General features: G+C 52.4%; 8 protein-coding genes across 8 annotated transcripts; 4 read left to right on the top strand and 4 right to left on the bottom strand.

Annotated features, from left to right (window-relative positions):
* Positions 1-1,030: 1,030 nt before the first annotated feature.
* Positions 1,031-3,955, top strand: FIBRA_04295 (uncharacterized protein; the record flags this gene model as incomplete). The annotated part of the gene is made up of 7 exons (XM_012326108.1): positions 1,031-1,095; positions 1,152-1,270; positions 1,323-1,793; positions 1,841-3,216; positions 3,268-3,495; positions 3,563-3,646; positions 3,701-3,955. The coding sequence occupies 7 exons, from the start codon at positions 1,031-1,033 to the stop codon at positions 3,953-3,955; spliced, it is 2,598 nt and encodes an 865-aa protein (XP_012181498.1).
* A 445-nt stretch (positions 3,956-4,400) lies between these two features.
* On the bottom strand, positions 4,401-5,547 carry FIBRA_04294 (uncharacterized protein; the record flags this gene model as incomplete). Its single annotated transcript, XM_012326107.1, has 2 exons — positions 4,401-4,798; positions 4,848-5,547. 2 exons carry the CDS (start codon positions 5,545-5,547, stop codon positions 4,401-4,403), a joined length of 1,098 nt encoding a protein of 365 aa, XP_012181497.1.
* A 636-nt stretch (positions 5,548-6,183) lies between these two features.
* Positions 6,184-8,221, top strand: FIBRA_04293 (uncharacterized protein; the record flags this gene model as incomplete). The annotated part of the gene is made up of 3 exons (XM_012326106.1): positions 6,184-6,924; positions 7,125-7,938; positions 8,010-8,221. The coding sequence occupies 3 exons, from the start codon at positions 6,184-6,186 to the stop codon at positions 8,219-8,221; spliced, it is 1,767 nt and encodes a 588-aa protein (XP_012181496.1).
* Positions 8,222-8,565: 344 nt separating this feature from the next.
* On the bottom strand, positions 8,566-9,393 carry FIBRA_04292 (uncharacterized protein; the record flags this gene model as incomplete). Its single annotated transcript, XM_012326105.1, has 2 exons — positions 8,566-9,136; positions 9,188-9,393. 2 exons carry the CDS (start codon positions 9,391-9,393, stop codon positions 8,566-8,568), a joined length of 777 nt encoding a protein of 258 aa, XP_012181495.1.
* A 399-nt stretch (positions 9,394-9,792) lies between these two features.
* On the top strand, positions 9,793-10,888 carry FIBRA_04291 (uncharacterized protein; the record flags this gene model as incomplete). Its single annotated transcript, XM_012326104.1, has 4 exons — positions 9,793-10,211; positions 10,268-10,357; positions 10,422-10,614; positions 10,643-10,888. 4 exons carry the CDS (start codon positions 9,793-9,795, stop codon positions 10,886-10,888), a joined length of 948 nt encoding a protein of 315 aa, XP_012181494.1.
* A 640-nt stretch (positions 10,889-11,528) lies between these two features.
* Positions 11,529-16,124, bottom strand: FIBRA_04290 (uncharacterized protein; the record flags this gene model as incomplete). The annotated part of the gene is made up of 10 exons (XM_012326103.1): positions 11,529-13,508; positions 13,575-13,703; positions 13,765-14,208; positions 14,263-14,439; positions 14,497-14,783; positions 14,837-14,936; positions 14,994-15,151; positions 15,203-15,383; positions 15,424-15,439; positions 15,505-16,124. The coding sequence occupies 10 exons, from the start codon at positions 16,122-16,124 to the stop codon at positions 11,529-11,531; spliced, it is 4,092 nt and encodes a 1,363-aa protein (XP_012181493.1).
* A 181-nt stretch (positions 16,125-16,305) lies between these two features.
* Positions 16,306-18,021, top strand: FIBRA_04289 (uncharacterized protein; the record flags this gene model as incomplete). The annotated part of the gene is made up of 4 exons (XM_012326102.1): positions 16,306-16,386; positions 16,459-16,705; positions 16,759-16,976; positions 17,023-18,021. 4 exons carry the CDS (start codon positions 16,306-16,308, stop codon positions 18,019-18,021), a joined length of 1,545 nt encoding a protein of 514 aa, XP_012181492.1.
* Positions 18,022-18,311: 290 nt separating this feature from the next.
* FIBRA_04288 (uncharacterized protein) lies at positions 18,312-20,935 on the bottom strand (the record flags this gene model as incomplete). The annotated part of the gene is made up of 7 exons (XM_012326101.1): positions 18,312-18,635; positions 18,687-19,009; positions 19,065-19,370; positions 19,418-19,742; positions 19,792-20,235; positions 20,293-20,648; positions 20,698-20,935. 7 exons carry the CDS (start codon positions 20,933-20,935, stop codon positions 18,312-18,314), a joined length of 2,316 nt encoding a protein of 771 aa, XP_012181491.1.
* Positions 20,936-21,027: the final 92 nt, after the last annotated feature.

Below are 21,027 nucleotides of genomic sequence, written 5' to 3'. Positions count from 1 at the left end.
AGGTCCCGAAGAATATATGTCCACGATGCTGGAAGAGATCAATTGTATATTTCGAAAATCGAAAATTGTCTCTCTCAAAGAACGCAGCGATCGAGGGAGGCACGGAAGAAACACAATATGTGGGTCACTACCAAACTTTTGGGATTGTCATTCAAGTTACACAATTGTGGAACCAGGACCACGTCCCTGCTTATCAGAATTAGCAAACTGGTTGGCATCACGTCGTTTTCAGTTTTCCAAGTGCGGTCTTAATACATACTTTACAAAGCTTGGCATCCTTTGCACCCTTATTCTGCGATTCGTAGACGATGATTAACTCAGGTCCAATGGTCGAAACACAGCTCAATTCTACAGTGGGAACTGAGTAAGAAAGAGAAGACAGTCACACAACTTCCGATGACAGTATGAACAGTAGAATCGAGCAAGTCAATGACTTTCAACATGAATGAAAGTGAACTCAGCCAACCATCGTCAGCATGTTGAATGCCCTCAAACGCAGCTGCCCAGCCGATACTCACAACTTGGGAGTGCTCTGGAGCTTTTCCCTTGTCAACGAGAATACGGTTTCGCGCAGCCTTTCCCAGCGTCGCGCTGTCCATCACATGAGCAGAGATCCCCGCATCTTAAGCCGAAAGCAAGCGGGTGTCTGGAGTACGGTGATAGAATTCAGCGCGAGTGCTCCGCGCAGGCTCCGCTTATGACGAAGTAGAGACTTAATATCACCACGAAATGCGAGGCGTTCTAGATCCCAAGGCGCTGAGAGAAGATTCGCCGCAAAAGGTATGGCTGATGCGGCCGCAGTCCTGAACGCAAAGTGTCAGAGCCTGAAAACCCAGATCTTAATAGAATCTAAGAGTCGGGCAGGTCTGGAATAGGCGCCAGGAAGCGTCGGGATGTCGGGGCACGTGGCGTCGCAAACATCCGGAAGTTTGACGCCACCCTATTCACTCATAGCGGTCGCCCATCATCGCGGCGGACTCACCTTCTGCTAATTCCCTATCATCTCAGGCTCTGTGAGTGATATAAGAGAATGCTTTTTGACCCAGAAACTGCGGGCGATTTAAAACCTTGGCTGGTCAGGAACCTCGAGCCCATGTACGCATGTTTTTATTGTGACATTTCCTTTGAAGATTTGCTGATTCATGACATAGTTGCGATGCGGAACCTGGTGCACTTGCAGATTACATCCTGGCCTTGCTGAAGCATAATGCTCCAGAGGCCGACCTTCGAAAGGAGTTGGGTGCTCAATTAGACGAGTTCCTGGAAAAAGGTGCGGACATATCATGGTATATTTTTGCGTCGACTATTTACATTTGCTGCAGAAGGACCATCTTTTCTGAACACGCTCTTCACGGCATTGCGGACCAAATCTTATCTTCCATACTCGGCTGCTTCTCCTCCTGCTGGCAACGCTTCTGGCACACTCTCCACCGATACAGGAATACCCATTCCACTGGACGCGCTACTTTCCCCGTCTGTCCCTACAACACCGGAACGCGGTCGAAAACGCAGTCATGATCACGATGAACGCGACTTTCTTCCCACCAAAGGCCCGCGTCTGAATCATGAAGGCCAATTCTCGCGGTATGGCCGACACGACAACAGATCGTCATGGGGTGGTCGCGGAGAACGTGGTAGCAGGATGGCTATCGCTGGGCGGGCAGATTATATGGATGGCGGCATGAATAGTAGCATAGGTGTGGGCGCAGGGGGCGGTACCATGGGCCCATCCAACCCGCGCGGTATCCCAGCATATCAGGATCGGGGTAGGGGAGTTTGTCGAGATTACTTCAGTGAGCTTCATCCTTTGCTCGTCTGGTTTATTCTAACTGCCTTATAGACAATGGATACTGCGCGCGAGGTGCTTTCTGCAAATATAGTCATGGTGAAGATGCCATTGTCCCGTCCCAGCTTTTCCCCATGAATGGGGGTATGAGTGTTGGCTCGATGCCATTTGTTCCTATGATGCCTAATGGTGGCATGGCAATGGGGATGGCCGGTGGGTCCAATGCTGCCTATGACCCTCATGAACGGATGGACATGCGGCCAAATCAGGGACCAAATCCCAACACGATCCATCGACCTCCTAACTCCCGTGGACCCGCCATATCTCGACAGGACGATTCAAACAATGGAGCAGCACAACATCCAGGCGAGTTACCTGTTGTGCGAGACCTCACGCCTCAAGTTCCCCGAGAAGAGAGCGTCTCTCGACATATGGGACAGGACGGGTACGGAGAACCCAGAATACCGGATGTTCCTGGTCCATCAAGGGGAAGTGATATCGTAATGGGCGGTATGAATGGAGCTACCCAGGACATGGATATGAACGGTCCTCCTGCGTATTCAAGTAATCGGGGGCCTTACCGTGGGGGGCGTCCGGGGGGTGGCCGTGGCACCTTTGGTGGCGAGGTTCAGAGTTTCAGGCCGGAGAAACGAAACGACAAAACACTCGTTGTGGAAAAAATTCCAGAAGACAAATTGAGCCTGGGCTCCGTTAACGAGTGGTTCAAACGCTTTGGGACGGTCACCAATGTCGCAGTTGACGCCATGAATGCCAAGGCGCTAGTGAGCTTTTCTAATCATGACGAAGCCCTAGCTGCTTGGAGGTCGGAGGACGCCGTTTTCGGAAACCGCTTCGTGAAGGTGTTCTGGCATCGACCACTAGAAGGCCACGGTCAAGTTGGTCAGCGCATGCTCGCAGCATCCGCACCTCTGGTAGCCAATATTTCTATCAAGGACTCCGCGTCCCCTGCAACGACTACATCAGCGGATTCTTCCGTTTCTCAGCCTGTGGGAGCAGCTTCAACACATGTGCGTAAGACTTCCACGACACTGGCTGCCGCCGCATTAGCCGCGAAGCAAAAACTGCTTGAGCAACAAATTGCGGAGCAGAAGTCCTTGATGGCCCAGCTTTCTAGCGCATCTCCTCCAGAGAAGAAGGGGATCATGGCTCGTTTGCGAAAATTGGGCGAAGAGATGAAGCCCTCTGCATCTGCATCTACATCCCAACCAACTCCATCCCCAGCAACAACCTCAGCTTCAGCCCAGGCTAAGAGGCCTGCAGGTGCTACACCACGACCAGAGGATAAGGAAAGGATAGAACGTGAGCGTCTTGACAAGGAGCTCGAGTTGCACCACGCAGTGGGTGCAGTAGACGGAGAAGAGGAGGGCACCGAAGAGCTGAAAGCAACATTGGCCAAACTGAAAGCAGAGGTTGGTATACGGTCGGCCCCAGGAATATTTGTGTGCTGACTATATTTATAGGCAGCAAGTCTCGGTATTACCGAAATTGCTGAGGGCCAGTACGTGGGTCCATCTGTTTATCGTCCACCTAGGGGACGAGGGCGAGGGCGAGGTGGGCGAGTACCCTTCCGTGGGGCCATGCGCGGTGGGCCACCTAGGGGAAGCATGAAGCTCGATCTCCGTCCAAAGAAGTTGCTTGTGAAGAGCGTCGGCGACAATGCCGTCCAGGCAGTCCGGGATTGGTATGAGGTATGCGCATGTTGCCCATCGCCCTCAGTTGTACAGCATAATAATTGATTATATCTATTCTTTGCAGACAACTGGTCAAGTTGAAAGCGTAGATGCTACAGATACTGGAGATGTCATTGTTGCCTTCAAAAGTAGAGCTGCTGCAGAGCAAGTACGTGATCAAAAAGCTACCGCGAGTTTGAAATTGCTGACTCGAGTTATGAAGGGGCTTGCAAAGGGAACAAATATCCCGATTGTTGGCCAGGTACAGATCTCGTGGTTTAACGTGCAACAGCCAAGTGCTGTTGCACACAAAACGCCTACCTCTGTGACAGTTCCAGAAAAGTCCAGTGTAGTGGATAAGCCTATGATGGGGTACCGACCCCCCTCACCTGACGAATCTGACGATAGGCATATGCATGAAGAGACTGCCAACGGCTGGGGTGGTGATGACGCCGAGGATGGATTTGGCATGCTATGACCGCCATGATCATACTTTCCTGCTTTTTATTCTGTATTTTCCTTTTCATAATCTGCACGAATCAGCAGCGCTTGTTGAAGCCTGCGAGACACCGCGTGAATTGGCGGTTCTGACATGTATGATCACCAATGTTGCCTAGACCACGAATCTCCACTGAAGGATTTCCGCGGCGCACGAAATGTGTCAGGGCTCTCATCGACGCATCACGTTAGAAAGCCATGGCAAAGTATTGGCATACTGTAGGTCCAAATGTATATCACAAGATGCAATGGGTTGCGGGCACCCCCAAGGTACTCCTACAATACCTTTCTCTCCTACGCAATATCAATCACAACTTACAAAAACGCATGTACCCCCCTGCATGCCGATGTATATGCGAGGCAATGCACCGTCCAGTAGTCCATGTCATAAAGATTTCCATAAAATAATGATCCAGAAAGATGATCTAGATACCGGCGTCGGTGGAACCGGAAGGCCTGCGCTCTCCAGCCTGCGTAGTATGAGAGTATCCAGAGGCATGTATCGCCATGGTAGCTCGAGGGTCCTCAATGGTCAATGCATCTAGTAACCGACGCATAGTATCTGTTTGCCCCGACATGTCTTGTTGTCCGCCACCCGAGGAATCCCCATCTCGCCTAGGAGAAGCAGACGGATGCTGGTGGGCGTCTGAGACGTGAGGAACCGGTGGCGGCGGCATTTGGGCCTCAACCGGAGACACTTGTGAACGAGGTCCAGTGCCCATGCGAGGCTGAGATTGACTGCGACGATCCAATGAACGCGATGACGGTGCCGTAGTCGATTGCGAGAGGCTGCTTGGAATTCGCGGATTGGTAGATCCACGTGCTACATAGAAAAATGAGAATGCATTTGACCATAACATTGACAAGCTCACCGGAACGCGACCGTGAGGGGGCGGCTGGCCCCACACCGCTCATGCTCGCTGACCGCATACCTACAGGGACCCACTGATCCACATGGACACTCTGTCTGGGAGAGTCGGTGTCGCTGGTATAGCTACTGCTCCTGGCGCTATTCGTCCCATCTATTGAGGGAGGGTACGGAAATGCCTCCGGAGCGAGAGGTGCCGGCAGAACAATTTGAATATTGCTATGTATACTGTGTGGTGGTCCTCGTAGTACGCTACGGCGACTTTGCGTGCTCTGAACAGTCCCAACAGAGGATGCCATCGAGGTCGGGCGCGACTGTGAGCGTTGGAGGGCACGGGCGGTAGTGCGCGAATTATAAGGCGCTCCGCTCATGGAAGCCACGTACGACGCAGAGGACGCATCCGAAAGCGGAATACTTAGTGAAGGCGGGACCTCGGCGGGATCGGGACTGGTGACACTGTACGAACTTGAATGAGAATTGAAGGGGGGATTAGGAAGTGGTAATGTATCTGCGATGAGAGGTCTGCCCAGAGTGGAAAGGTTGTCTGCAGTAGTGTCTTCCCCGATGACGCTAGCTTGTCTGCTACCGACAGAGCTGCCTGGTGTCAACGATGCATAACTATCGGTAGGATAAAAGCCGTGTTTGTAAGTTGACCCTCGGAAGCTATCCGTTTCATACAGGGGCTTGCGCTCGGCGAGGGACATGGCCTGATGTTGTCGTTCGTGGGCCAATAATTGGACAGGAGGAAGGGGATTGGATTTCCTGCGACTACATAAACGGACCAGGAAGCGCCATAGAAATAAGACCAATGCAAGAACAACAACGCAGCCACAGACAGCAGCGATAATGATAATTGTGGAAGTGGAAAGCCCACTGTTGTCGCTGTCGTTATCCCGACCATAAATATGGACGTGGGGTGAACTGTACATGATGAGGCTTGTGAGAACCAGTTGGATTTTGAGGACCAAAAAAACGAGTGGGATGATAGAATGAGCGGCTAGGTATAAAGGAGTGTTTACCGTCAACGCATGAATTGTGAGACTGCTTCAAATCTAGCAGGCAGACATTAGAATGTAGACTGCTGATAGTACCCGAGCAACTCACATAGACGCGGAGCCCGACGGCCACAGCCTGGGACGGGCAGCAAGCTTCGGAGTCAGGTTCAACGACGAGCGCCGCGGGGGGACAACAAGAAGATGCGGCTGACCGTTGCAAGGCCGAACGATGGGCAGCTGTAACGCCCCCGGCCCGCCGCGGGGCGGGAGCACGTGATCGCATCCCGACGCGCATTCCCGCTTTGGCAACTCCCGCTCGTCGACCTCGACCTCGACCCGACGACGATGGCGGCCGCTGCTGCTGCTCGCTCACGACGGTCCGTCCGGTCCTTCCACTCGTCCTCCTCATCGATTGGCGAGAAACCTCCTGCAAAGCCTATTTCCAAGCCCGCCTCCCTCCCCAGGCGTCTCCTTTTCCCGCACCTACCTCCCGACGCAGATCTCCCGCCGCTCCTGACGTCTTCCGCTGCCGCTCCAGCACTCAATGCCGAGATTTACGATGTCATCGCCCTGGCCTTACGAGCCTTTGTAAATCCTTGGTGGACAAAGCTGACGTGTTATGACAAGGACTTCCTGCCAGCAATTACACGCGTCCTCACCGCCGTGATACGCGCCATTGAGACACGTCTTATCTCTGCCGACCTTGCGGCGCTGGTCCTCCGAGATTTTCCAACATTATTGACACAACATTATGTAGATTTCCGCAATGCAAAGTCCAAGCTTCACACATCATATGCGTCTGGAGGTGCGGCCACTTTGCCGCAGCTGTTCCACCACCTCCAACCGCACATGGCAATTTCGCCAGACGGCACCATCGATGAAGTGTACGTGCGTCAGGCCATTGACCATGTTCTGAAAGCCAGTCTGCCGCCAGAAGACTACGATTCAGAAGCAGAGCGGTACATTGTCCGTGAGATCGTGCAGAGTGTGCTGTTGCGCAATGTGCTTCCGCGTGTCACCCAGCCCTGGTTTATTTACAGATTAATCCTGAGTACTTTGGGCCCGCAGCCGAGCAAGCTTGCCGAGGTACGTAATCTCTCATGCTCTGGATAGAGCGACCTTGGCGAGCATCGTTTCTTCTGTGTGTTTGTTCCTCAGGACTGAAAGCATCTGCATTCACGTTCAGCCACTTTCATCCGTGAGAATGATTTTATTTTTGGGTAGAGGTCATGCTCGTCGGAGTCGCTCAGGTGCTCTAAATGCATACCACTCACATCCATGTCAAGCCTCCAGATCTTTCGCAATTATCCTCGATAAAACCTGACAATGTGACCTCTCTACGGGCTACCTATTCCCTGCAGTCACTTGCCATATTCTTTCTCTCTGCAGTCCAATCCATCTCCGGTGCTTGTCTTATGCTTATCCATACGTACCGACAAACGAGGGACACGATCAAGAAGGTCAATGCAGCACAGTCACCCCGAAACGATCCACTCTCCTCTTTCGTCAGCCATCCCGATGATCGCACAACTACACTTGCTGCACCAGTACCCCTCACATTTCCGGGAGGGTTGGCGGCAATTAAGCCAGCATCGGAGCCCGCTGAGCTGGTGTCGCACGCACCGACGCCTATATCCGTCTCTTCCCTTCAGCCATTCACACGTAGCGGCTCAGGATCGACCGTTCAGACAGAATCCTTTCCACCTACCAGAGCGTTCACCCCTTTGGTAACGTCCGCCCCTCTTAATTATACCCAGCCGTCGCTGTCACTTCTCTTCACGCTCCTGACACCCCCTCCCACACCTGCGCCAACACTGGCGGCGAAATTCACAACAAGCACGTCAACGCGCACGATGCTTGCACTAGCTCACACACTCTCCTTGCCGCTAACGCTGTTCGAACCCTTCCTCTCGCGCCTCCTCCCTTATCTACTGTATATGCACGTTCTTTCTGTCCCACGGCTCATCGATCTGGTACGCGCCGCTCGACATACGCTCTTCCCTGAGGGCTGGCCGGGGCCTGCTCCACCGGATCCGTCTCCGGAGGAGCAAGTAGCGCTGCGCGCGGAACTCGGGCAGCGTTTGCTGACCAGCATTCCAGGTAAGGCGCCATTCTTTTTAGTCAGTCGTCTTCCTTGACGCTGATCCAAATAACGCTCCCAACTCATGCAGCGCCGGTTGCCCTTTTGCTAGGCCCGACGCCCGAAGCACAGATGTACACCATTGACGCAATGCTTGATCCGCTCTCTAATCAGAGTTGCAATGCGCACCTGGTGTTGTATATTTTAGATCTTGTGCTGCTTGCGGTCTTTCCAGAGCTGGGTGCCAGTGAGAGTGTTACTGCGGCAAGCACGGAGAGTGTGGGGCCTGCCAAGGCTTACTGATTCTGTGGTGACTCATGTATATGAGTGATAGTGGCAGACATTATTGTATCGGAAGATAAAAATACTGCTGGTGTTAGGTCGGTCCGGTGGGTGCATCAAGTCTTTACAGTGAAATTTCCCACCAAATGAGATGTTGTCCACATCTGCAATGGCTGGTGAAATTGGAGTACGCTGTTCAATGTCGGCAATGCGTGGGCAACGCACAGGAGGTATCGGAACATACAATTAGTGATATACAACGACTTCTGACTACTTCGAATTTGATATCATAGGTCAACCTACAGCACGCGAATACTGCTTGCTTTCAATGTAATCCCTGGGCCACCGAGCTTTGATTCTGAAAGCTAGAGCTTGAAAGATGTCCTCGGGTACTCCACTTTGGATACAGCCGCATCGTCCACGAACCAGTACAATTGGCCAGGATGCACAGGCCGTACCCGCGATGCTGGGAGACCCTCCTCTGGTTTATCGAGGACAGTTTGAAGTGTGTCTGCCTTTCCAGCACCACTCGCGACAAAGGCAATGCGAGCAGCGTGGTTGATGACAGGATAAGTAAGAGTGATGCGCTTCGGCGGAGGTTTGGGGCTGTCCTCGATATATGCGACCCATCGGTCATCTTCTGTAAGAAGGGGGTGGCCTGGGAAAAGAGACGCGGTATGTCCGTCCGGGCCGAGGCCGAGGAGAATGAGGTCGAAGACAGGGAAACGGGCGGAGTCCTTCTGGGCAAACTCGCGGATAAGCTCCTTCTCGTATGCGTCAGAAAGCTCCTCGAGGTCGTCGGCAAAAGAGGGGTCGATCGTATGTATGTGGTCGGCAGGGATGGGGACCTTGGAGAAAAGCTCATCCATGCAGAGACGATGGTTGGAGTCGGGATGATCTAGAGGCACGACGCGCTCGTCGGCATAGAAGACTTGCCTGTGGCGATGGGATCAGATAGGGTGTCGGCAAGGAGTCGAGAGTGCATACCATTTATCCCACTTCACGCCGGGTTTTCCAATGAGAGCATTCAGTTGTTTGGGTAAAGAGCCGCCAGAGATGGCGACGGTGAAACGGCCCTTCTTCTCGACAGCCTCCTTTTGGGCTTTGACGATGAAATGGGCGAGCGCGTCGCACAATTCGGTAGGCGAGGCAAACGAGCAAAGCACGGGCGATGACGGGGCTTGGGTCGGCATGAAAAAGATGAAAAAGAACGAATATCGGAGGTGCAGAAAGGACGCGAGTTCGGAGGAGGCTCAGAGAAGAGCTGATAAACTCGACTCAACCTCATCGACCTCTTAGCCACGTGCCATACATTCCGCGCGCTGACGTCATGGGCGCTAGACGCACGTGCTGCTCATGCCGCTGCCACTGCCGCCAGTAGCTAGCTTCAGCCGCCGCGTGTAGGCCCATTCTGGCCGCTGTGTTGCCCCCAAAAAGCCTTTATGCACAGGGAAATCGTAAATGCCAGACCATTTTCGTGAGTCCTCGTCCATGGAGAAGCACTCATTTGCAGCCACAGTTCGGCACCATGGAACCCAAGCTATTATATAGATGGTATCCTTGTGTATCGTTCCCACAGCTCTCCCTTCATTATGCACAGGCTCTCTTACGATGACACCCTGGCGACAATTGCAGAGCTTACACTCGCCGACATTGACAGCTTTCAGGCCTCCAGGAAAGGCAAGAAAAATGCGTCCGCCCCCTTATCTGACGCAGAGTTGGCGTTGCAGCTATATGCTGAGGAGGCGCAGCATCTCCTTGGTGTCGCCAAAGACGTTGTCTTTGCACGTAGCATCGATTCTGCTTTGGATTCAGATTTTGCCCTTGTAAGTGAACTGGCGCGAGCTGAGGCGAGCGCTTGTCACGATCGGGACGTGGCCGTTGCCATTTCAAGAGGTCGCCCCCCGCCTCTTGCCCCGCCTGTCAGCGGTCTACCTGCCTTGTCCATGCGTTTGTCTGCATCTTCGAGCAGCTCTCCAATACCAGATAATTTAAACAGTTCTCGGTCAGAGTACGTCGTATGACAATCATTTGATGACGACAAGAGTCACTCATTTGTATTTTCAGAAGGGAGAACATCCTTTCACCCTCTTCTAGCAGGTCCGTTGCACCAGCCACTCCCCATATATCCGAGACTGCAAAAAAGTTAACACTCAAGTGAGCTATTATTTCCAATCCATTAAGTCGTATCTCATCCCTCTCTTGTACACTGCATTTGTAGACCAGAGACTTGTGTTATCTGCACAGACCGCATCCACGGGTCTGCCATCAAAGCCCCTTGTGGACATTTTTATGATGTGGCTTGCCTCACAGATCTCTTTCGCTCAGCATCAAAGGACGAGACGTTGTTCCCCCCTCGCTGTTGCACTCAGCCATTTGTCTTTGCCGACGTTCGACTGCACTTCGATGCAGAGGTCTGCGCATTATTTGAGGCTGTGTCAGTTGAGTTCAGTACTCCGAATCGCGTTTACTGCCATCGGCCCCAATGCTCCGCCTTCCTGGGCTCTGCCACGCAGTCGGCATCCGTCTTCGCTTGCCCCAAGTGCTCCTCAGCAACTTGCGGACGGTGCAAAGCCTCTGCACACGGTGAAAACCTCTGCGCAGATTCTCAGGACGCCGATGCGCAGGTGCTCGCTCTGGCAGAGCGGGAAGGCTGGAAGCGTTGCCCGGGATGTCACAGCCTTGTAGAGCTTATTTACGGGTGCTACCATATGACATGCCGCTGCAGGAAGCATTTCTGTTATGTCTGCACAGAGACGTGGAAGACTTGCTCGTGTCCGCATTGGGAGGAAAATCGCTTGATCATTGCGGCTGAAGAACGTGTGCGGCGACAGCTACCAGTTGGCCCTCCACCTGCTCTGGTACAGTACAGGCAGATGGTGGAACGAGAGGCAAACCGCCTACGGGTAGATCATGATTGTCGACATCGAGACTGGAAACTTCATGGCGCCGGAGGGCGATGCGAGAATTGTCACAAGCACATGCCCCGTTATCTTCTGGTATGTTGTCTTGTTTTCCATTCTCACCCATTGCTAATGACTGTCTTCATAAGCGTTGCAGAGGCTGTCAAATGTTTGCGTGCGTTCGGTGCCAGCGCAACCGTCTATAACACCAGTAAAATCTAGTGGCCATTCCTTGAGGCTGTATGTATGTTTATGAGTACACAATGTCCGTGCGTCCACACATTTACGTGGATGAGTCAGAAAATATCACAGTAGTAGAGTATAAAGCTTGATCACCAGTAACAAACGTGTAGCGTATGTATTACGATATATAGACAGGGGAATCTAAGGTATGTCTTGACGTCGAGCCGTGTGAGGAATAGAGATCAGAGATCACTCGAAGCATGCCCAGCGAATTCGATCTCTTCGTCATCTTTTACTACGAAACTCCCAAACTCGTAATCATCTTCATCCTCGTACCTCGGAGAAGATGAAAGTCCCGGACGAGAATTCAAAGTTCTACCGCGAGCGTAAGCACCCCAGCCCCGTCTAACAGGACGGCCAGCAAAGTCAGGGACGCTTGCCCCACCGGGGGCCTGTGTGAAAAGGCTCCGGCGATATACCGCCGACTGGTCATACGACGGCGAGGCTTGAGTTTCGGGCGTATCCCGCACAAAGTCTCGGTCGTACTCATCCCCGCGGTCAACATCAGACGAACCCAAACTGTTGTCGTCCCCAGAATGCGTGGCCTCTACATCAATCCATGGGTTCGCCTTCTGTGCTTCTGCTACATCTTTGAATTTTCTCTTCTTTCGTTTGGGTGGTGAAGGCTGAACATCAGGCGAGGAATTCCGTTTGGTCTGGAGACGGCGTTGTGACATCGGCGGCATTGCTAACGGAGCCGAAGGGGATGAGTCGATAGAGATCGTAACAATGCGCTTTCTGACCTGTTTCCCCGGCGCACGGACGGCGAATGAAGGCTGTGGAAGTGCATCATCGAAAATAGAAGGTGAAGACGCTGTCAAGCGAGCTGGCAATGCAGGTGGCGGCATCGCGTCGGTCGCACGAATGAATCCAGACGGCGTAATCTTAGTCCTAACAGGAGTTGAACTGACGTTTCTCGCCGGTAACTCGAGAAAGTTCGTCTCTTCGACTGGCAGGACGTTGTGGTCAGCAATGGACTGGCGCTTACGGGACACGTCTTGACCATTTGAGGGGGAAGAATGTAGAATTTGAAAACTGGGATCGTCATCGTCGTCGTCGTCAACCAACCACGCCATATCCGACTCCTCGTGATGATGATGAAGGGATGTGCTACGAGACGATGGGGTAGTTGAGCGCTCGGGCGGGTTGGATGAACCGTCTTCATGCTGAACGCTTGTACCTCTTGATTTCGTATCTATACTCCTCGACCTCGTACTCGCACTCCTTGAATAAACATCTGTATTCCTTGACTTAGGAGCCTCATCTGGGGAGGAACTGAAGGATAACGCTGGTGAGTCCTGACGATACGTGGTATCATAAGTCAGATCGATAACTTCATTATTCGAGACCAGTCGGTCTGTTTTCTGCAGTTGAAGGAGCGGCGATGGTGAAGAATGAGACTCCAGTGTATGTAGAGAAAACTTGTCATGAATTGACTTTGAAAGACTGTCTGGATACGTGATGCCGCGTTCAATAGCCGCATCGTCAGAATCATCGGCTCCCATCCTCTCCAAGTCACTTGCAGACGGTTCAATGGGAAGCTTTTGCTTGCGCTTCTTGGTTTTTGTTGTATGTTCTGATTTTCCAGCAGTCGCAATGGTTTTTGTTCGCTTCGGCTTCTTCGCCTTTGACGTGACGGGGATCGATGACGTGGAGACAGTTCTGCGCGGCCCAAACAAGCCGGCCTCGATCTCCATGTCCTCCTCATCATCTTCACCAGCGAGAGCATCAGGTTCCTCCAGCTTACACTTCTTCTGCTTTTTTGTTGCCCCACCTTTCACTAGCAAGTCCTTGACATTGACGAAGCCAGTCGAAGCACCCGATGGGATATTTCGCTTTGGATCGTCATCCCGCTTGCGCTTTCTAGCCTTCGATAAAGGAGAATCGTCACCATTGGCGATGGATCCCTTTCGGGATGGGCGATCCTCCCGTATATATGCCTCAATGTCCATGATCATCTCCGTACACTCAGGTTTGATATGGTCGGGTAGCAATCGCGGTGTGTCTCCGTACAACTCCAATTCTTCCGCCCGCACAATGAAATGCTGCACGTCCTTGTATTTGTCCTGCGCCTTATCCCAATTACGTTCCTCTCGACCTTCGGCGAGAAGGATATGCACGATGCCATCTTTCTTGCGTCCTGTCCGCCCAATTCGTTGTAACTAGGTTTTATTGAACAAAAATACACAATCAGCTGAATGTCGATGAAAAAAAAAGAAATCACAGACCATGCGGATTGGTGTCTTCTGAGCGTCGTAGCAAACGATCATATCGATTTCACCGATATCTAGACCCTCCTCTCCTATGGAAGTCGACACCAAGACGTTGAATTCACCGGATTTAAACTTTTTGATGACCTGATCAACATCTTCCGTTAGACCTGACAGCAACCTTTACTAGTTGCATAAGTTATACTACCTCAAGCTGCTCTCTCTGGCCAATACCTTTCCTCCCCTGCTTGTCAGTACCCTGACCAATAAAACGTGTCGCTTTGATCAGAGGCTCCTCCCGATTCAACACTTCAACCACCTCATCAACGCATTCTCTAAATGACACAAATACCATGACTCGTGATTGAGTAGCCGGATGCGAGTTTCCGGACGCTCGTCCAGTGTCTTCGTTATCAAACATATGGTTCGCAAAATGCTGTATCAACAGAATGCGCAATTTCTCCATCTTCGGGTGTAATGAGAAACCACGATTCTTCTGCGCCTCGATCTCCTTCAACAACACGCCAAAGGCCGAGTCCTTCTGTAGACCACTCTGCGCAGCTCGGCTCGTAGATTTCTTGCCAGTTGTCCCGTCAAAACCATACACGATTCCGCTAATCACAGTATAGCACATGCCCATACTAGCTTCAAGCTATACCGGTCTGTATGAGATTCACGTAGTGTCTCGTTCATGTATACCACTTACGAGATAGCCCATGGCCCTAGCAAGGGGACCCAGTTTCGCGGCAGCTGCGAGTGCCCACGCAGGCGCTTTCCGTTGTCGAAGCTCTTGACTCGCTGACTGGCATCTAAACGGATGCAGCATTGTGGGGTCAGAACTACCTCTCATAGCTCCCGAATTCTGAACCTGTCTTATCAACGGCTGTAGAGGATGAAAATCGGTAAGTAATTTGCAAACTCAAGATAATCCAATTATCACCTGCATAATCTTCGCCAACAGATCCCGAACCTTGACAACATCCTCGTCCATCTTAATGATATGCTGCTCGGACGCCTTCTTGTGAAGATAAGGGCGTAAGTCAAGACTGTTTTCATCCCGGATCTCGATATGACTTATGTGAAGGCAGTCAACAATAGCCTGGACAGCCTCCGGGTTACCTCCAGGCGTTGCAGTAAGAGCAAGGACCCGGAAATGAGGGTTCTTTGCCATCATAAATCTGATCACCTGGGCATAGGCATAATCCCCGGTGCCTTTATGTGCCTCGTCTGTAATAGCATCATATAAATATGCTGAATTACATTCGGGTATTCACTCGTACCAATCACAATCAGTATGATGTCTCTTGGATCGCAGTTCGCTGAGATAAGATCGCTGAGGAGTGTCTGCGGTGTCATGTAGAAAACACGCTTCTCGGCCCACTGCAAAAATCAATACATATCACGGTTAGAAGAGTCCATGACGAGACATCAACGTACAAGTTTGAGACGTTTAGATTTGGGCGTCTCTCCTGTGAGTTCTGCCGCCTGGGCACCTGGAATACCGCATGTCTGATGACAAGCTTCGATTTGTTGGGCAACAAGGGGTTTCGAAGGGGCCAAAAATATGACCTTTCCTTCCGGAAACCAACTATAGACTAGTGCACTTTGAATGAGAATCCTTGATAGTGAAGGGACGGATGGCGTACAATTGAGCATTACCACTCCAGCGATGAACGTTTTCCCCAAACCCGTAGGGAGAGCAACCAATGTGTTTTCATAAAGGGAATTCTTCACAATATTAAACTGGTAATCCCGCTTAGGTTGATTCAGTGGATAGAGCCATCGCTTAGAAGCTAGTAGGTCCGGCTGAAGTTTCATGGGGGACGGCTAGAAGCGAAAGTCAGCATGGCGAGCTTGGAAGCATTACGGTGCAACCTACAGGTCTGTGCATACAAAATAGCTTGACGTTAGTATCACCTATGGTCTCGTAGTATACAGAGGTGCGCACCCGAGCGGGACAAAGGGTGCCGGGAATTGTTCAAATTCGAGAATTTCTTCCTCAATGTTATCGTCATCGTCATCGTCATCGTCAAATGACATTCTCTGCTTTCCCTTTGCGTTACGTTTCTCAGCTGCCGATTGTTTCCAGCCCGACTTGGCGAACGCCGAGTGGTCCCACTGCTTAGTCTTCTTTGCACGCCCTCCAAACAAATTACGCGAGCCGGAGTTGGTGCGTACCATAGGTGCCCGTGACGGTGGCTTACTGCCCTTACTTGCCGTTGCTGTTTCATCGACAATATCCCCGAACAATGTAGTCTGTACGGCCCCTTTCGAAGTCGTACGTCGCCACGAAGAGTTGCTCGGTCCAGCAGCTGTCTGGTTCTGTCCGCACGGCCCCTCGCGCTTTTGTATCTCGTCAATGACTTGTAAGTCTGCGACATCAAAATCAAAGGCATCAAAAGGGTCGGAGTCCAATATTTCAATGACTGTCGACGTTGTGGCAGGCAGCTGGCGGGTTGCTTTTAGAGGGGAGGATTTCGATGGGAGTACATGAGCAGCTTCTACAGCATCGAATTCGTGCAAGAATGCAGAGTCGAGTTCGTCTTCAAAGTAATCGTCAGAGTGCATGAGAGGAAGCAAAAGTGCCCGATGGCCAAGAACGCGTCGCGACGCGTTGCCTTGGAACGTGACACGTGACACATGACAGTAGGTGCTCCCACTGGTAGCGGCGGCGTAGCGCCATGATGGTCCTCATCCAAACACGTTCTTCGTCCAAGCAGAAGCAGGTTTACACTCATAAAACACAATCATGTCGGCAGACTCCATCGCTCGTTGGAATGCTATTCCTCTTAATCGTCCGGAGACAAGCGCGGAAGACGACAACCAGAAGGTACTCGTCGTGCATTTCTAGCCCCCATGGACGCTTGCTGCATACTGCTTCCCCCCTCTGTCTCTCTTCCAGCGATCGAATATAGACGAGGAGAATGAGGATGAGAGCGACGACAACATTTCTCTCGTGTCCCGCTCCCCCTCTCCTGTCTCACATTCCGCTAAACCAATGGACATCGACAAATATGACGAATATGTCAAAGGCGCAGCGCGCGAGTCTATTACCATCGACACGAAGATAAAGAGCACCAACAAGGGATTCCTCATGCTAGCAAGTATGGGGTGGGTCGAGGGGCGGCCACTAGGCCTATCTGGCGAAGGTATGTTTAGCATGTCTCATCATCAAGACCTGATAGGTCATGGTTTCTTGCAGGTCGTGTAGACCCAGTCCCGTTCTACGTCAAGAACGATCTCACAGGCCTGGGCAAAGCAAACCAGGATGTCCAGATGAGTCAGTGTCAAGCTCTTACATTCCGGCCAGCTCTTAACAGTGATTGTCTGCAGTCGAATCTACCGTCTCCCAACGCCGAGAACTTGACTCCGAGCGTCAGACGAAAGAGACCGAGGAGCAAAGACAAGCACGAGAGGCACGTAACATGCTTGCGCGCATATGAATTGCTTGTTCATCGACCCTCAGAACTCCGTTGCCAAGCGTGCAGCTCTACAGACGGAAATCTCGACCACCCTTCGTGCATTCTACTGCGAGCTCTGCGACAAACAGTTCCGGAATGTTGCCCAGTACGACGAGCATACAAATTCCTATGCGCACCACCACAAGGCGCGCTTCCGAGACATGCAAGCTGCGCAGCGTGCGAATCGCAACACGAAGGAAGAAGTCGATAAAAGGAAAGAGAAGGAACGCAAAAGAGAAGAAAAGGAACTTAGGAAGATCGCGAAGGCCGCCGGCGTGAAGATGGCCAAACCTCCGGTCGCGGCGATGCCGCAACTTGCGGAGAATGCCATTGGCGGAGAAGGCGAATCTCCATCCACCGGCAGCAAAAAGTCAGGGTGGGCTTCAATATCGTCCACATCCCCTGCGGTATCGTCCCCACCAGCCGTCCCTGCACCAGTGTCTGGCCCAGGTTGGGCCCCTGTCAGTGCTGCCCCTTCTTCCCCCCGCAGTTCCGACAGAGGATGGGCTGCCGCCTCCGATACGGCCCATCCGGCGTCTGTATCTGTGCACTCACAAAGTCCGCCGACCCGTACACCCCCACCTCGCCCGTCTGGTCCAGCGCCTGCATTCCGGACGGGCGGTTGGACCTCATTAGACACGGGGAGTGTTGCAGATCTCCCTCCAGCACCTGTGTGTCCTCTTCCAGCGCCACCGCCGATTGCCGTTCGGCCTCCCTCTCCCCCTTTGCCCGTAGATCCGCCGCGCGTCGGTGGTTGGTCGTCTGTATCTGCTCCTGCCACGGAGAGCTCACCTCGAGATGGCTGGAATCGTGTGCCGTCTTCTGTTCCCTCGCCAGAATCACGAACAGCGCCCTCTACAAACGTTGGACCTTCGGAACATCCACAGTCGGTCCCCAATGTTGGACGGGTGCCAGCATCGCATCCTAAGCCACGCGTACCACAGGAAACTTCTCGTTCGGGTTGGCAACAATTTCGTGCGGGAGCGCCCAGTCGGCGCAGATAGAATAAGGTGGTCATCCTTACTTAGTGGTGGTAATGTGCGCAATGAGACGTATGTTTGTTCAAATTGCATCAATTAGCGCACCCTCAGTCTATAGGCACAAGAGGAAGTCGTAAGACAAATAGTACTACTAACAAGCTACAATGCTGGTATTCGTTAATTTTGTATGTACGCTGAAAACCTGTATATAAATCGCCATCGGTACAAATAACCCGGAGCAAGCGGCAGACATGATATACCTGGAACGAACGACGAAAGTTGGATGAGGAGCAAGTCCAAAAGCACCCACAACATCACTCCGAGTCACTGGCAGAACTCTCGGAACTTGACTCCGCTGACGAATGCTCACTATCGTCAGCCGCCACAACATCGCTCACTGCACCACCCCCAGATCCCCGTCCGTCGAACAGTTTGATTCTCTCCTCCAAAGCGCGGATCTTAGCAGCCTCGACATCCTCGTCCATGCTTTTTCGCTTAAGACCACCAGTCCCGGTCCCCTTGCCCGTGCGCGAACGTTTGGTGGTTTGCGCACGCATCGGCCGGATAACAAAGTTGTATAACTTCGTGAGGACTGTCGATGGTAGTTGATCGATCTCGAGCTCAATTTCCTCTGTGCTCTATAACAACGTCCATCAGACATTGCTTCCTGAAATTAAGTCGTCACTTACATCCCGTATCTCCGGCACCCCCTCATGAATAATTTGAATGACCTTCTCGAGCCGATGACCATCGAGCTTGCCAATGGTATCGCTCAAGTCTTTCTTCTGCTCAAACGTGAGCACATCATCATCAGTGATGGGTTTCTTGCCCTTCTTGCGACCACTCGATGCGGCCTTAGCCTGCTTAGTCGTCGACTTGGATGTACTGGCAACAGGCACAACAGCTTTCTCCTTTTTCTTCTTCTCTTTCTTCTCCGGCTTTCCCTTCCGTTTGAGAGTGTCGAGATTACTCCTCATACTTTGGATTTGACTCTCCATGGTCGCGATCATGCCTGCAACATGATAGAGTGAGTTTCATCTAGAGACTAGCACATCAAAATCACGTACGAGCACGATCGTCTTCGCTGTCTTCGTCTTCCTCATCGTCCTCATCATCAGACGCCTCCTGAGATCGAAGAGGAGGAAGCTCCCTCCATTTATCATCAAAGAGCCGATCCAGCTCCTTGCCGGCTTCGTGTACAGGATTCTTTGGTGGATTAAAAGCGAAGCAATTGCGGATCATGAGTTTGAAGTCGTCCCTAAACTTATCCGGCGTGCTGTACTCTCCATCAGTAAGCTTGCGTTTAATGGTTGACAAGTCCATTGGACGCTTGACGACCTTGGGGTACTGAGGAATCTCCAGTTTCACCCAATCTAAGTGACAGTTAGAATTGTATTAAAACGGGCCATTGACCACTCACCGACTGGCTCATAGAAGGGATGAGCAATGCCGTACAACGATTTCTTGTGTAAATCCTTCAAAACCTTCTCACAATGCTTAAGCTGCTGATCATACATATCATTCTTGGGCAACTTCGTTTTCCTCGGCTTCTTGGGAGCATCAGAGTATGGAAGATCCTTCGGAGGCGGCGGATGGATCTCTCGCTTGGGTCGCCCACCATTGGCATTCTCCTCAGATCGACGAATGACAGGGACCGACGTCGAAGGACGACGAACAGGCGGGAGCTTCTTCGCCGGAGGTGGCGGCGGCGGCGGTGTGGCAATCTTCTTTGGAATGGGCTTCGGCTAAGCAACTAGTCAGCAGGCCGACGTGAAACACATTCCATCAACGCACCTCCTCTGGTGGCGGCAGTTGCTTGATTTGCTTGTCAAACACAGCCTCAACGCGCCTGCCCATAGCGGTGATAGGGTGATCGGGACCATTGAATAAAGCACAGTTAGTGAATATCAGCCGCACATCTGCAATAAACTCGTCGACATTGTTGTAGCGGGGGTTTGCAGGGTTCGGATCAGGCTTTGAAGGATTGCACGAAGTCATCTTGCGTTCGACGGTCGAGAAATCCATTGGGTGCTTGACGATAGACGGATAATGAGGAACATTGAGAGCGACGGGGTCAACTGGGTGCAAGAAGGGGCCTGCATCCTTGATCTTCTTCAGCGTCCGTATAGTAGAGGTGCAAAATCGCCATTGCGCAGAACTAATGGTGGGGGATATAGAGCGAGGCAGCGAGGCCGACTGAGCTTCAGGAGAGGCCGACGCTGGGGGTGGAGTACCAGTCTTCAGGACGACGCCATCAGCACGCCCGCAGCGGCGTACAGGAGACGAAATGCTTACGTTGGCCAACGACGCTCTCTCAGCGTCTGAATATTTCCTCGCTCTCTTAGCAGGAGGGGGCTTATCATCATCATCGCGATCACTAGTTGTATTATTAGGGTACGGAGAAGCAGCAAGGGTGTCGACAGCGGTTTCGACGGAAGATACAGCGGCTAACGAATTAGAGGGCGTCGAAGCAGACTCGGGTTTGTGTCCGTTAGAGAGCCCATTCAGAGGGAGCGGGTTCGCTCCACTGTCCGACATCTGCACGTCGCCGTCCTGCGTTGGCGATGCTTCCTCGGCCAGTCGAACATCATCGAGAAGCTGCCCAGGCGGTGGTGGAGGGGTGCCCTTAGGAGGCGCGATGGATATGGTGGCTGAGGCACGATGAGACAGCGGGACGAGGCCCAGCAGAAGTGCTCTCACCTGGGTCGACAGGAGTGCCCACCTGTGGGAGGACAGACACGCTCTGGACAGAGTCCACCTTCATGGGGACAGGCTCGTGTCGCGCGTCAGACTCGCGCTCGATGATGTCGACATCGATTTTGAGGTCGGGGGCGAGGGTGTTGTCGACGGGGGTGGCAGGCGAGTCGGGGGAGAGGGCGTCGGGGGTAGCGTGGCCGTTGATGTGATGTGCGCCGTTCACGAGAGACGCGTCGGGCATGGTCTGGGGAACGCGTGACGGTCACGGGAGTGACAGGAGGGCGAGGGGGCAGGGGTGGATTTGGGGGAACAGGAGATCCGAAGTTGGGCTAG

This window comes from Fibroporia radiculosa (assembly GCF_000313525.1).
Source record: "Fibroporia radiculosa TFFH 294 genomic supercontigs, scaffold2774, whole genome shotgun sequence".
Taxonomy (NCBI): domain Eukaryota; kingdom Fungi; phylum Basidiomycota; class Agaricomycetes; order Polyporales; family Fibroporiaceae; genus Fibroporia; species Fibroporia radiculosa.
Note: the sequence above shows the minus strand (reverse complement) of the source record. Positions and strands in the feature narration are given on the sequence as shown.